Genomic DNA, 16,019 nt, shown 5'->3' with positions numbered 1-16,019 from the left:
TATTTTCTAAGGAGACCGGTTTTTTTTTAATATTAAGATAAAAAAAAAATAAAAAATAAACTCGACAAATGGGTGACAAAACAGTTCATTATATCCATTGACACATACGTACTAGGTACACAGTATTAGTATAGTATAGACGTGCCAACCCTCGGAAATATTCCAACTAGCCCGTAAAAATTATAAATTGGTTTATGCAGTATGAATAAAGATAAAAATTAAAATTGAAAAAACGTTATTTAAATAAGTTTTTAAGAATTACAAAATATATTTTCAATTTTTAATTTTAATATAGAAGCAAACCTTCAGTTTTTAATGATGAAAACACATTTTTAATCAGCGACTAGCGTATAGTAGAGTGGCAAATTAATACTCAGTATTATTTTTACCCAGTAAAGGTACTCGATGGTCATAAATTAAGTTGCCATTTACGGATGTTACGCGCAGTCATAATTTGCTTTGACGTCTACACCCAAATGATACCTGCAAAACATACGAGCCGGTCCAATACAACGGATCAGGAACCACTTATAAGGAAGCCCGGAATGCAGCAAAATGATTTATATCATAGTGGTCATAGGCGTACGCAGACTCTAATAATTGCAGGTACTGCTGTGTGATTATTTGTTATTATCATCGGCCCTTTAGTAAACAAATTTATAAATAAAACACATCTAAATTTTTATTTTTGAATTTTTTTTCCGTTATAAATAACGTTTTAAATCCCTATTGAACTACAGAGTTCACATAGTGAATCATTAAATTATTTTCAAAATTCGCTTTAAGAATATTATCAAAAATTGAATTTGGAATTTGAAATAAATTTGTAACTAATATAATATGGATTGTGAGTAATATATAATTGAGGCGAAAAACCCCCGGAAAATCACAGAGGGTACTTAGTCACGCATTGTGAGCACTACTTTACCATAATTAGTCTTTGAGACACGAATTGTGTGCACTTTTATAGTTTTTGCTTAAATAAAGCACTCTTATAGTAAATATTAATAACTATTGGAAATCGTCTTGAAAACCTATTAAAATAAAAACCTATTAAAACCTATTAAAATCTATTCATTGAAAACCCACTATAATCTGGATCTCTGGATCTCTGGCACACTATGTTTTTAAAATAATTCATTTTCATAATATGTTAAAAAGAAAAATAGAAATTAGTAAACTAAAAACTTAAATACTAAAGGAAAATAGATATTTTGTTATTCTCTTCTCTCAATAAATCCACGGATTGTGTATACATTTGATAAAATTAATTAGGGCAAGACTTGTCACTTGTACTTAGTATCTTGGGGTTAAAATGTCGCTTCACACAAACGATTCTGAACCGTTGTAAAAAATATTATTCTATTTTTGTCTTCATCTAATCAACAAGAAATGTTTTCTTGAAATTGTTTTTCTTAATACAAGAGAATAGATGAAACGCACAATATTTAACGATTCGTTTAATTTACTTTTGTCTTGCCTTTTATTAAAGTTGTGTTAATGAAATTTTGGTTATTACTGATTTGAGAAGAAAAGACAGAAAATACTTGTACAATAAATATAAATTTACTAACTGCTTCCAACTTTCGGGGAGTCTTGAGATTTGGCTTAAGTTAAATAAAAATATATCATATTCAACAAATATATTAATATTGTAGGTATACAAAAAAAATTAATTTATGTGAAGGTGTCTAGCCTCTGGGCGGCCTATTGTGTTCAAAAAATAATCATTTGTTCATACTCTATAGTTTGTTATACAGTTAATAAATAATTTTTTTTTCCATAGGAACTTTATATATTACATAATACTTTCTAGTGCTCTACCCACAAGAAACAGAATAAATAAATATAATACCTTCTATAGGTTACGTAAGTTTTTCTCTTCAGGGTGGCGTAAACTTAAATTAGGGGATTCACGATATAATTGAAAATATAAAAAATATTTTACAACCATTTTTAAAACCGTATTATACACTAATATTATACGATGTTTATTGTTTTGTATAATTTTATAGTTGTATGATTATTGTTCAATTTTATTTTAATTTTTTTAATTTTTTTAAAAATAATACAAGTGTGTTTAGTAGAAACTTATAAACTATATGTTATAACTACTATATTTAATTATGAATTTTTAGAACTAAAAAGTAACAACAATCTATTATGAGATATTGAAAGTTATTGTAGACATTTATATGTAATAAATTAAACTCAGATGTGTATTACAATAAATAATAATAATGCCAACTAGCATTCATTTAATTATTTTGAATTCTATAGGTACCTACTTTTGTTTTAACTAAATTGCTTGCGATTTTTAAATATAGGTATTAATTAATAAAATACTAATATACATATTACACATATAAACTTAAAATAATTGTTCTTTTTAAGCAATTTTTAATTTAAAAATAATTTAAAACAATAAATAATTTTTTTCATTTATTAAAATGAAAATGTTTCAGCATATTGTATGCTATTACATTTTTGCTTATTAAATTATTATTCACTATGAAATAATCTTAAATAATAATACATTTTTAGCTATCAAATATAAATATATGTATGTATAAATTAAATGTAATAAAATGTTTACATTACTACCTACTTAACACATAATATTGTACATTTACTATCTAATGTAAACACTTGATTAATTATCAGGAACTCCTTAAATTATGAATATAATTCGATTTAGAAAGGTATGAAATTTACAGTAAAAAAAAAATTATAAATAAATTCTATAAAAAAAATATAACATACAACTAATTAAGGTACACAAAATAAAATAGGTAATGGTTTGTTTGATTTGTCAAAAAAGGATAACAACTATAGTAAAACATATTTACGGAATCTTGTACTTCATGGTAGCTATATGTTTAATGTGATTAAAATTGAATCTAAGCTTCCATGGAGCCATGTAGTATATACACGCAAGTAAGTCACAACTAAGCCAAAAAAATTCTTTTTAAAATCACCCATAACAGCATCATAAGTCCAATGTAGACAGCGCCTTTGAAGATCATATGGCAGATATATAAACTAAAAAACAAACATGAAACAATGATTTTAATTGGAATCGTCAATTGTTATTTACAAAACAATTATAGACTACGAGTTAGGACACAGTGAGGTATTGTGATGGATATCGATTATCGATATAGGGTCAATATTATCAATTTTATCTTACGTAGAATTGTATTCTCTATTCGCGTTGCAAGAAAAAGTTAAAGGTTACCATGTATTAAATTGATTAAGCTCCTACAGAGTTCAATCGTGTTAGTTCGATCGTGAAAAAAACACGACAAAGTTCACTTTCTACTTTAGATACCGGAAAGAATAAAAGTTTGGAGATGGTGTCAATTTATTTTTACATAAGTACGACTGTATAATGTAGGCTGTGGGTAGTACAGTCTGATGCTCTATTGTAGCCATACTAAGTTTATATTATAGATTATTAGAAAAGTTATACCCATGAAGACGTTTCCTGGCCTCCGGTAACTTGTCCGGTCCTTCTTTGAGCAAGAATGTCATTATCCCTTTGTGGTACGTATCCAAGTACTCTTCCCAATGCATTTTTTTGATATCGAACGGAAACAGTGTTTTGTCGTCATTGTTTAAGCTGTTCCATAAGCCTTGTACGTTTTTATTACAGAATATCCATTCCCTCGTGGAAAAGTATTCCAATATGTCAGTGAATTTTCCTATTTTCTTGTATTGTTCGACCAATCTAAAATAGTATACATAATTTATTATATTATATTTCCGGTTAGGATTAACTCGGATATTATATTGCTTCAGGTAGGTGCGCATGCCCTACTAACCGCTTTCAAGGAAGGAAAAACCAAAGCCCACAAACCTGAGTTTATTTCCCGTGCAAATGAACACTAAATCCAACAGGAACGCTGGCAAATAATGCAATACCAGTACGGTGAGCTTGTGTAAAAACGTCGACGAGTTCATTATCAACGTCGGATACCACATTGCTTTAGCCGTGGGCCGATGCAAGATGTAGTACATCAGGGTTGTCGAAAATATTCCCCAAGTCAATGGGTTTTCGGGCGACGACACGAAATTGTAGATGCGAGGGTCGTCCGTGTAGTGATTGCCCATCGATTCGATCGGCCTGGCACTGCAGTGTCTACGAGAAAAGCACGAATATAATTAATAATGGGTAGAAAACATAACCACAACGAAATAATAATATTGTTTATTCGTGAAAATAGTTGTATTCGTTTATTATACTTAAATATATAGTAATATAATTCAATGGCGGGAAGCAAGAGATGTTTACACAAAAATGAAATTTTACAGGAGAGACTGACATATTAATAGTTTTGTTAAAAAATATGCAAGGAAGGTAAAATTTGATTGGTAAATCGTTAAACAAGTGTTTTATTAAATAATTATGCAATTAAAAGTGAGAAATTATTTTTTTTAATGGTAATGTTTCAAAGCGTGAAGAAAGTTAAAGGTTATTTTATCGGGATTTATATTTTAAATAATTCGGCATTAATAGTTATGACTTTATGAGGTTCTTAGAATTACGTTAACTGTGGTATTGTACATTACAAAACAATTTAGGGTTACAGTGATGGTTACATTAGTTGACTGGAACCGTTTACAGTTATTGTGGGATACCTACATTGTGGTTTACATAGTTACATCGCACTTGACCATAATGTAGCTACTCCATGTGGTTATAGTGTAGTTCTTTAATGAAATAAACATGAAATTTGGATTGAAAAAAAAATGTTTAGAAAGTTACGTTAATTTGAAAAAACATGTGTTTACATATTTTGTTTTATCGTTGTAAGTTAAGACGCATTTGCGTATATAAGAGGTTGGAGGGGGGGGGGGTGATGGTTATTGTCTCCCCCGCCCGTAGCCAACAATTAATATATAAATGTTTAACAAAATTTTAAATTGTGGTAAAAATTTAAAAATACACTTGGTCCCCCCCCTCCGATAATATTTCTAGCTACACCCTTGTTAAAACCTCGATTTCGATCAAATTGAGGGTGTCACATCACTCGGCCTTTCCACCATTAGTTTAAGCCGCACACGTCGGCGAGAGACATAGGTTAGGGACTATATTATCATACGAATTTAATAGGTAATGTAATAGCGTCGTCGCAAAGGACCGCTCTCATGTGTCGTACCTGACGTGTGTGTCCCAGGACGCGGCTATTAGCGCGTTCACAGTCAAATCGGCAGGCACCAGATCCGTGACAACGTTTACGTCGCATGGCAGCGATTTTATTATGCCCGTCATCACGCCAGTCACGATGCCCGTCGGCCCGTACAAATTGTCGATCCAACCCGGCAGAGGTTCGTTGGCGGTCGCTATCACTGTGGTTGTGAAAAATAAAAAAACAAACAATTACAACAATCGCCTATTGCGTATACATAACATTATATATTATATTAAGAAAATGACGCTTTTTCTCGTCATTTTTAAATAAGTATAGGTAGGTGCCTACCGATTGCCGGACGGACTATCGTGACGGGCAGACCCTTGGCTTCACGTTTGATCAGTTGTTCGGCAGCCGCTTTCGTCATGACGTAAGTATTTGGCATGGGTCCCAACAGGCTAGATTTATGAAGGCAATAATATTGTATTAGGGTATCTTTGTGCTCGACAGGTTTAAATTATGTTCAGAAACAGAAACATTATTGTATGACAATATTCTTATAGTGAAAAAAAAAACTTTAATGATATTACAACATTGTCATATTTTTGACCGACGACGATTATGTTGTTATTATACTGATAACTGATTTGGAAACATGTAGATGAACGTTAAACGAATTTAGACAATTCAACAAGATTAAATAAATGTATAATTCATCTACTACAAATTTAATTATGCTTAATTTGTGTGTACAAAAAAAAAAATCGAGCAGGTACACAAAATAGTGGAGAGTATAGGTAGAATTTTAATACTTACAAAGGTTTCATTTTTTCGAGTATATTTGAACTTTTTGTCTTATAAAGATGTATGAGTTTTTCATAGTTATATGGCAGATTATAAAACTTTTCTTCTATACGTTTATTATGACAGTTGGAGAAGGCCGTCGAGACATGCAAATACGACTAAAAAAAATAAGACTATTTGTTTTTGCAATTCGTAAATAGATAGTCGAAGAAAAAGTGACTACATAAATAATACACTTTTAAAAATATTTAATCATTACCTCTAGATTTTCGACTTTGTGAGCTAGTTTTATGATTTCTCTGGCACCGATTACGTTTATTCCGATGGCAATGTCAAGGCGTTCGTCAAATCGAACGGTAGCTGCACTGTGAAATATGACATTTACTTCTTTGATTAACGTATTTAGGTCTTCGGCAGATAGTCCCAAATCTGCTTGGCTACAGTCACCTCTGAGTGCACTGATTTTCTTCAATGTTGATACATCCATGTCTTTAAATATCTAAAGTTTTGTAAATCGATATCGCGTTGAATTTGTTTAAAACTATTTATGAAATAAAAATATTACATATAATCATATACAAGTATAAAACGTACCGGCATATTGAACATGTCCTCTAGCCTTTCGTGCGCATTTTTTCCTTTTTTGTCCCTTACTAGCAGATAGATGTGGTTGATCTGAGGGCATGATCTAATCAATTTGTTGACGATCAGCTTACCAAGAAACCCTGTACCTCCGGTGACGAAGACGGATTTGTTTTTAAAAAACTCTTGGATGTTTGATTGTATTTCAGCCATTTTTGGGAAAATATAATCGTTACTAAAAAAAGTAAATAAACAAAATATAAATGTATTCAAGCCCTATAGAAAACAATTTTAAATAAACTAGTCCTAATATTGTGTTTGGCCAAAGTATTGTTGACGTTTGTGCAATTGCGTTGTTAGGAGATATAAATTATAGGTGTTATATTTTTATGAGATCCGTAAAATTATCATAGATTGAAATTATATGCAAACTAAATAATTCTTAGACTAGAAATATCACATAACTCTTTAAAAATATAAAAGCTTCTCTTTATCTTCATTATTACCATTTTAATGTGAGTTGCCTATTTTAAATGTTTGTTAAATTATAATTTTATCTGGTGATGTGTTTGAATTTGATAGGGCAAATGGAATAAATACCGATTTGTACTTTTTATTATCATTAACTACACTATTTATGGTAAATTTTTGAGTGACGATAGCCCTAAGTTATAACAAATGTCCACATTAGTTTAATTATAAAAACGTCATACAGCATCATCTGCAAATGATAATATATATTACTATAATCTATATTATCCAAATGCAATAAATCATTTATATAAATTAAAAATGATAATATATTACTTAATCCATCTGCGTTAGTACCTGATTTTCATGTTTCTCTATATAAATCACGATTTTGTCCCACATTTGAAGACCCATTTCATCTTACATCCTATGGTTTCAGTAACCCCATTGATCGAATAGTCAGAGAATTGCGTATTGCAATGATTAATTTTGATTTGTTTAATTTGAAACAATTCTATCCTTCTAAACTTTGTTTCTTAGTCAACTAATACTCAATATATTTTAATGTTTAATGAGAATGCAATATGTGTCTAGGTCTGTCATTATTTTATTAATTGACTTAACTTAATTTGCTAGTATTTAATTTAACCGTTATTTTTTCTACTTTAATAATCTATTGAATTGTATTGTATTAATTTTAAGATAATATTATATTACTCTGCTCTACTTAAGTCCTAAGAACGTTTATTCAAATGAAAAATAAAATAAAAAAATACTGTCCCTGTAGGCTATATTTAACTATACGCGAATCACTTACCGATATTATTATTAATAATTGATCACTACCAATGTTGGATACATTAGAAAATACGGGTTTAATAAATACCAAAATGTGTTTAAATTATTATTTATAACTTATAACTTAATATAATAGTTTTAATTCATACAAAAGTAACTCAGGAGATATTGAAACAAATGATTTAACAATGAGTAAGAATATTTTTAAGTTTATAATAAAGGACGTTCAATAATAGAGATCTAACCTAACCTGTGTTTAGTCTTGCTATAAAAATAGGTAAAATAAATAATATATAAAGTATAAACATGAGAATATAATACAACTTAATTGTTTACGGTGCAGGCATATTATTCAAGAATTCATTCACCAACTTTTTAAAATTAATTTTATGTATTAAAATGAAAAACATTTTTGAAAGTTTAGTTTATTTTAGTAATGTATATCGTTTTATTAAAACAATACAATATTAAATCATTATACAATTTATAATGATTCATATAAAATTATATTATATTAGTAAAAATATTATTTAAATGAAATAACATGCAATCTACAGATGATAAAACTTAAAAAAAATAGTTAAAAAATATTTAGTATTTTTAAGGGCTTTGCTAGAATAATATACCTAGTTACATTTATGAATATGTTAATTTTAAAATTCAATAAAAGTTCTCTTTGGGTTTAGAATAAGTTCAACTTTAAAAATTAGTTTAGGTATAATGAGAGTCAACACGAAGTAAGCATTATTACCGAGAAAAGTTTTCTAGAATATATAAGTAGAGATGATTTCTATTAGATTATATGTAGACATCTTAGAAATAAGGAACCTTTCAATTGTTCAAGAGTGAATAAATAAAGAGAATAATCACTGAGTTTAAAAATGTATTACTTACTTTACAATATGATGCTTTGTACATATTCAGAGTTTTGTTTACACAATGTCATAGTTTATAAGTTTAAATATTCTATTATATTATACTCATGCAGGCTCTTATAGCCGATAATAATTTTATAGTTATTCTCAATACCTACATGTAATGTAATTATTACAATGTATTTATTATAACCTTTATTAGATGGATGTAAATTCATGTGAAGATACTTTTTATTAATTTCTGTTTGGTTTTAAGTGTGTTGCATAAACTATGGATTTGGTATTTACTTTATAGCTAAAAATAAAATTGTGCTGCACACATTATAGAAATCGTTTTTAAAACTTTCGATTCGATTTTTGCCGAGTACAATATGTTTTTTTTGATATATGGACTACTGGACAAGTATACCGAAAAGTTATGTACTTATACTAAAAAGAAATCAATTTCAAAATAATATTGTATTCTAGACTCTAGTAAATCGTATATGTTGTTGGTACCTAAGCATGTCTGTGTTTTAATATGGCTACGTTCTCACATGTCGACACAACAATATTATGAGCGTTGCTGCTTATTAATAATAAAACTTCAAATGGCAGTGGCGGTGTTGTGTGTTCATATTTCAACGGAATTGACAAACTTTGCTCATAACACGTCTTGTATAACTTACATACCTACACATAATATCATAGTGGTAGGAAATATACGGTTCAACAATAGTATTGTTATTATACCCCGGTCATATTAAAAAAAATCCGAACTATTCTCACAATAAAAAGCAGGCACGCGTCGAATAAAAATAATAATAAATGAAATAAATATACAAACGTAGAAAGCATGCACGTAAGTGTTTTAATGATAGGTACCTGTGCACTTAAATAATCGTCCTGTGCACCTATATGTAGTTATACCCACCCATCTGGATATAAATAACTCGATAACTCTATGTCTTTATATGTGAAGAGCGTGCAAATCTCTCCGGGCGGAAGGCGGAGCTGTAAAAAGTGCGTTTTACCCGAAACGAATGGACTGACATTAAACGCAAAAGTTATTTGCTACTATATCTTTTACAACAAAGGGCTAAACCAGATAGAGGCTAAGAAACTCTATCCCACAGGTTTAATCGATTAATTGTAGGTCGGTTGCGACTAATGGCAACGGATTACTTTTGGATACTTATCAAACTATCTCTCTCTCTCTCTCTCTCTCTTAAAGCGATTCGTGTGTAATGCCTATCGTAATTCTCGTCTGCAGCTAAATGCAATTATTGTGTGTCATCAATAACATAACGAAAAATAACTGAGTTTAACAGTTGTGTGTCATTTTTTCTTGGAGTTAAGCTAAGTACTAGATTTTTACATTTTCCCCTCGAGAAAGTTATATCGGTGCACTTCGTACTAACGATTTTACCGTTTCAAATATTTTCTCTTGTCCTCAATGAGTCATATCATTTGATCCGAATGGATTGAAGTTCAAAGAACCCACTAGGCCTAGAATAGTAATGCATCCGGAATAAAAACATAACACATACGTGGTTTACAGTCACTTTATTTATAATATCAAAACTATCTGCTTACACGCATGATCGTCTAATAGAAAACCAATTAATTTTCGATAAAAACCTTGTCCTTAGAGGTGGAACGAGGTTATGAACCTTGATTTAAATTACTGTTACACTTTTTTATAATTCTATTTTATCATATTAAATATATTTAAATAAATATTTATCCAATGCCCCTTTTCACTACCTAATAAGTATATGCTATTTGATAATACTAAAACATAAATTTAAAAAGACTTTAAATAGATAATTAATATCTAAATAACATTTAATTGATACAATTTGTTTTAATTATTGTAAAATACATTTGTAGTACTAAAGTAATAACTTTTTGTTTAAATTCATTAAAGGAGAATAATTTTAAAATATTATATTTTTACATTATTATTTATTGTGCTTACAATTTCTTTTATAATATCACAGTGACAAAAATAAGACAATACTAAATTATTTCATAAAAATGAATGCCAAATATTAACTATATTAATTTAAGAATATAAAATTAAATATTTAAGTTCTTGAATAACTTGTGTTAAATTAAAACATATCAAGAATCTTAAGAAGCGAAAAAATTGAATATTGACCTTTGACTTATACGTATTAAATCGCGAAATGGATTTGTTTAACTGTCTTTAAAGTACTAATAAAACACCCGAAACAATGGTTTCAACAACACTGTATCAATTAATGTTATAGCCAGAATAATTATTATAATAAAATCACTCTTACTGTGTGCCGAAATTGTCCACGAGTGTCGATGCTTGACGGTGTTCCAAAAAATAAATCGAACTTAAATACGCGTGTTAAGATTAATCATCACTCGGGGAAAACCAACAAAACCGCCGGACACAGCCCTCGTCGCTGCAGGTGAGAGACTACCGCGCTGGTAGTCAAATTGATCGATATAGTGCTAACCGGACGGCAACGATGGGTGAGTTGGTCGGAAGAGGTGTATGCTTTTTTTTACACGTTATCAGCCTCTGGCGGTGTTCGGTGCTCACACTTGAACTTGGTCGTTGGAAATGGTACGGACCGTTATGTACGTACTGTCGTACTGACACACAATATCCGACCCCTCTCCCCAAGCGACCGCGGTGTATATGCACGACGAATACGATTGTAATGATAATAATAATAATAATAATAATAATAATAATAGAAATATACTATTATTATAATACTGCGGTCCGGAATAAAATCTAATTGTCGGGAACAGTATAGTTTCGACGTACAAGCGCTCTGCAGAAGTAATGAGTAATGTAATCGGTCTGGAATTTTTTTTTCCCACACACAAAAAACTACGAACGCATAATATTATTATTATTGTTGTTAATAATTGTCAACCAGATCAGACGCACTCTGGGGGCGAAAAAATTAACGATGTTCAACTGAGATGTTGTTATAATATTATATACGTCCCGGAACTCGCGGATTCTTTCAGTTCAGATATCGACGATGACCGCATGCACAGCAGCCATTAAAAACTACGAAACCAGCGTGACAATTATAACCGCCGTTATTTGAACTTGTGATATTTTATGAACGATAGAAAACAACGAACTTGATCAAACCGCCTGTTGCAATCCCACCCTGTATACAGAACCCACCCAAGTACCCAACCTATATGCATGCTAACGCAGACACGCGGTCGGTTTGAGGAGCCTGCGGGGAAATACGGTGTGTAATATTACCTATAAAGATAAACATACACAATCGCTAAATAAATATTGACCGTGTATTTGTTATATTGGAAATATCAAAACCATTTTGATACATTTTGCTGACGGGTTTTGATTGATCGTGTACTGGCCGTTTAAGGTGTGTATAATACGAGTAACATAAACGAGGAATTGGACGACGGGAAAGAATTACGATCTCTCGAGTCGATAGACTGTTATAATTATTCGGAGCTGAGGAAAACGCAGCCCGGAGACGGTATAACGACCGTGTTACTTTTTCGATTGTATACCGCGGTACCGTATCGTACCGATTACCGGTTATATATATAATATTGAAGAATATAATATCTTGCATTCGGGTGGGCGTTCGCGCGGCGGCGTTTCGGGTAGTCGGATGTATCATCAATACATAATATTAACGTCACACTCGTACGCGACGAGAGGCTCGGCAACAATAATAATTTAATAATATTATACGACGGTGACCGCCGACCGGTCGACGGTCGAGTTATTGTGTGCGATGCCCCACTTAACGAGAAAAGCGGTTCCGTCTGCGATGGCCGCCGACAGAGACCTACTTATTTTTCCCTGGACGGTCGCGGCGGATCATTGTTAAGGACGTTGAGGTCATGCGACGTGTAAACACAACTCGCGTTCAGGTACATTTAGTATAAACATAATATTATTTCGTGTACACGCCATCGCGGTTCGCGTTCTGTGCACGACGAGAACGGTTTTGTTTTTGGAACGGTTTCGGTTACAACTATCCGGTCTGCATTCCGCAGGCAAACTCGCATATGCACTAATTATGATAGGCAGGTAACTATTATATTAATATTATTATGCATTCATCATCGAAATGATGTTTATTATTATGTTCTATATGCAGGGAAAGGGACAAAAAATAACACTAGATATGCAATAGCGCATGTGTGCACTGCTCATAAACCCTAAAATATGCACCTAAATTCAGTGGTGATCAAATTATATTGTAATTGGGAGAAGGAGAAGGAGGAGGAGGAGGAGGAGAAAGAGAAAGAATATGGTTAATTTTTAACATAGGTACATGATCATTAAACAATTTAATTTTTGGTTGCCGTTTTACATCTACATCTAAGTTATTATAAATATTGAAAAAAGGTCATGGGGATGGCTCCTCTCCCATACATCCGCTTTACCATCACTGCTTATAAGTATATATATATATTTTTTTTAATGTTTAATTAATAAATATTAATAAAATAAATAGCATTTAAATTAATAAGAAAATACAATTACTTAATTTAAATAATATAGTCCATACTATTGCTTAACAAATAAAAACTTTTTTTTTGTCTAAATGAAAGTAACTTTTATTTTTATTGATAAGGAAATAGTCAATTACAATGATTGATTGATAAACTTGATTGATTTGTTAATTAATTTGTCATTTCTTTTTCTGTATATACGTGGTGTTACTTGTGCACACGTGGAAGTGTGTGGGTGCCTTTAAAATTATATAATAGGTAATGGACTGTCGTTTTGATGATAAACATTATCAAAAAATAAAAATAAAGAAAGAATCCTCAAAAAACAAAAACACCCATACATGCAACATAAAATTACAGATTTTGATTTGTCGTAACATGAAACAAATTTGTATCTAGTTGGCCTTTATTACGATTGCGTAAAACAAATATGCAATTGCTAAAATACCTCTGCCATAAACAAATTAACGAGACTTACCACAATATAACAAACGCTGTGGGTATATAGCTTAATAGTCAATAGGTATAGAACTGTACGGTAAACTATTACAGTATTACAGGTAGACTTCCGTGATTATTCCTATGTGGCTAAATTTGGTCGACCCTTGGTTCACAATTATAATTTGGAACCTAAAATTAATTTAATATTACCTCACAAATTATTATTTTTATAAGCTTCATTTTTTTTTTTGTATAATATTTTACTTAAGTGGTACAAATATAAATCTAAACATAGATTACTTTTTATTTACATTTATCTTTGATAATTGTCCATTAACATAAATTTGAAATTAGCATTATATTAGTTAATACATTTATAGGTACCTACTTATAATTTAAAAGCAATTCAACCACTATATTGATGTATTAATTACTTAAGAATTTGTTTTGTTCATTTCTTAATAATGTACCTATGAACAACACATACACATTTTTATTTAATTTTACTTCATACCAGTAAACATACCATGGCGTCATGCACAAAATAATATAGGTAGGTATTAATGTATTATACCTAAAAAATAGAAAATTTTAAGACTTAACAAATAATAACTGATTTATAACATATTACATTATAATTAGTAATTAGTATCAAGTTAAGTGAAAATATAGGTACCTATAAAACTTACTTGTATACTCGTATACGCTTGCAATATTAGGTAATAAACATTATGTTGAAAACCTTACTGATCACTATCAGTCATGGGTATTTTTATCTGACACCTATTTAAAAATGTTCAAATCAATATGAATATTGATAATAGGAATATTTACCTGTACCATCTCTGGTGTATTTTTTTACATTTTATCACAAAATATAACACCTCAATAGTTAATATAAATATTATTATCGTATCATTATTACAGAATTAATAGATGAGATACAACTAAGTTATGTTTTAATGTAATAGTGTTATCATTAATGTTATTACAATTGTCTGCCTAGTGATGATAGAAAGAAATTTAAAAAAAAATTCAAAGAAATATTTTTCATAGTTTTATACCTAACTTTTTGACTGTTGGATAATGTAGTGCTCTTTCACTCGAAATTGTTTTCTTTCTCTTTATACTTCAACAACTTACTGCGAGAGTAATGCGTCAATGCTAGGTCATTACTCATTATATTTCTTGGTTCTGACTGATAATAAAATAAAATAAATGTTAGGTACAGTTTTGAAGATAACTGTGTTTATAAAATAATTGCCAATTAGGTAGTAGGTATACGCTTACTTTTATACAGAGGTACACATATCAGTACACCTATCAAAAAAAAATAATATTATTTTACAACTCTTCAAAATAATTTGTCATTTATTACTAATCAATAATTTTACTTGAATTATGATATTTCGTATTTTTTTTTTGTAGAGATTGCTTGAGTTCACTTAGAACAGTTAGTTTCACTAATTTAGAAATCAGTACCTTTGTAATTTAAGCTATTTATGATAAATAATTACATCTAATTTTATGTTTATAAATAAATATTTATATTTACATATAAATTAACATGTGTTAATTGAATGATGGCATTGGAGATGAGGGTGAGGGGAAGCGATGCTACTTATTGTGTAACGACTATAATAACTAATATGACTAATTGAAAAAATAAGATTTCAGCACCCACGAAATATTTTCATTAATACTTAAATCTAATTTTGAAATAAATTTCTAATTATAATTATTAGAATCATTCCAGTATAACTATAATCCAATATAGATACTATTGTGCACTTTATAATTTGAGTTCTGCGTGTTGTGGTTTAAGTTATAAGCAATTTACAAAATAATGTCTGCTATAAAACGCAGCAACCCAGATTTGACTTATTATGGTAGGTATTAAAATAAAAGTTGAATATTTTAATAACGAAATTAATATACACATTTCATATGTTTGAATATTGTTCTCAAATTAATACTTTTTATTCTTTGTCAATTAATGTCATATTAAATGATAATTATTTTCTTATGCACGTTTTATTATTTTTATTTATCATTGTAGCTTGCGTTGTCAAAATAAACACGGGCCAAAGAATCTAAACCAGCATTCCGAAAAAAAACGTCTATCAAATGAAAACACTACACATTGTTATCGCAAGTTGCATAAACACTAAATATACACGTAAACCCTCATCTATGTTATGTAAACTAAACAGACAAACAAGGAGGCATTATTGGCCTTCCAGAGTTGTTACTATATTATTTTTATATTTTTAGGCCGTATATGTTTTAATGTTTACAGATGTTTTTTAATTAGATTAGATGAAAGGTGATAACAATATTTAAGATCCCGTTGGATTGTCTCATTATGATTCATGTTTTAGTCGATATAATTATTATTTCATTATAAATGATTGTATAAATGACTAAC

At 29.9% G+C, this 16,019-nt stretch overlaps 1 protein-coding gene across 2 annotated transcripts; it reads right to left on the bottom strand.

Moving 5' to 3' along the window:
* Positions 1–2,412: 2,412 nt before the first annotated feature.
* Positions 2,413–11,105, bottom strand: LOC111027940 (putative fatty acyl-CoA reductase CG5065). 2 transcript variants are annotated; one of them, XM_022306445.1, is made up of 9 exons: positions 10,954–11,105; positions 6,534–6,756; positions 6,199–6,438; positions 5,952–6,097; positions 5,484–5,593; positions 5,163–5,352; positions 3,860–4,141; positions 3,473–3,730; positions 2,949–3,042 (listed from the first exon to the last, which is right to left on the bottom strand). In XM_022306445.1, the coding sequence occupies exons 2-9, from the start codon at positions 6,732–6,734 to the stop codon at positions 2,949–2,951; spliced, it is 1,521 nt and encodes a 506-aa protein (XP_022162137.1). In that variant the 5' UTR covers positions 6,735–6,756; positions 10,954–11,105. The 2 variants fall into 2 exon arrangements, with proteins under 2 accessions (XP_022162136.1, XP_022162137.1); XM_022306444.1 differs by lacking the exon at positions 10,954–11,105 and having other exon boundaries at positions 2,413–3,042; positions 6,534–6,734.
* Positions 11,106–16,019: the final 4,914 nt, after the last annotated feature.

The sequence above is a fragment of the Myzus persicae genome, unplaced genomic scaffold (genome assembly GCF_001856785.1).
Source record: "Myzus persicae strain clone G006 unplaced genomic scaffold, MPER_G0061.0, whole genome shotgun sequence".
Lineage (NCBI taxonomy): Eukaryota > Metazoa > Arthropoda > Insecta > Hemiptera > Aphididae > Myzus > Myzus persicae.
The sequence above is the reverse complement of the archived record's forward strand: the minus strand, read 5'-3'. Positions and strand labels throughout refer to the sequence as shown.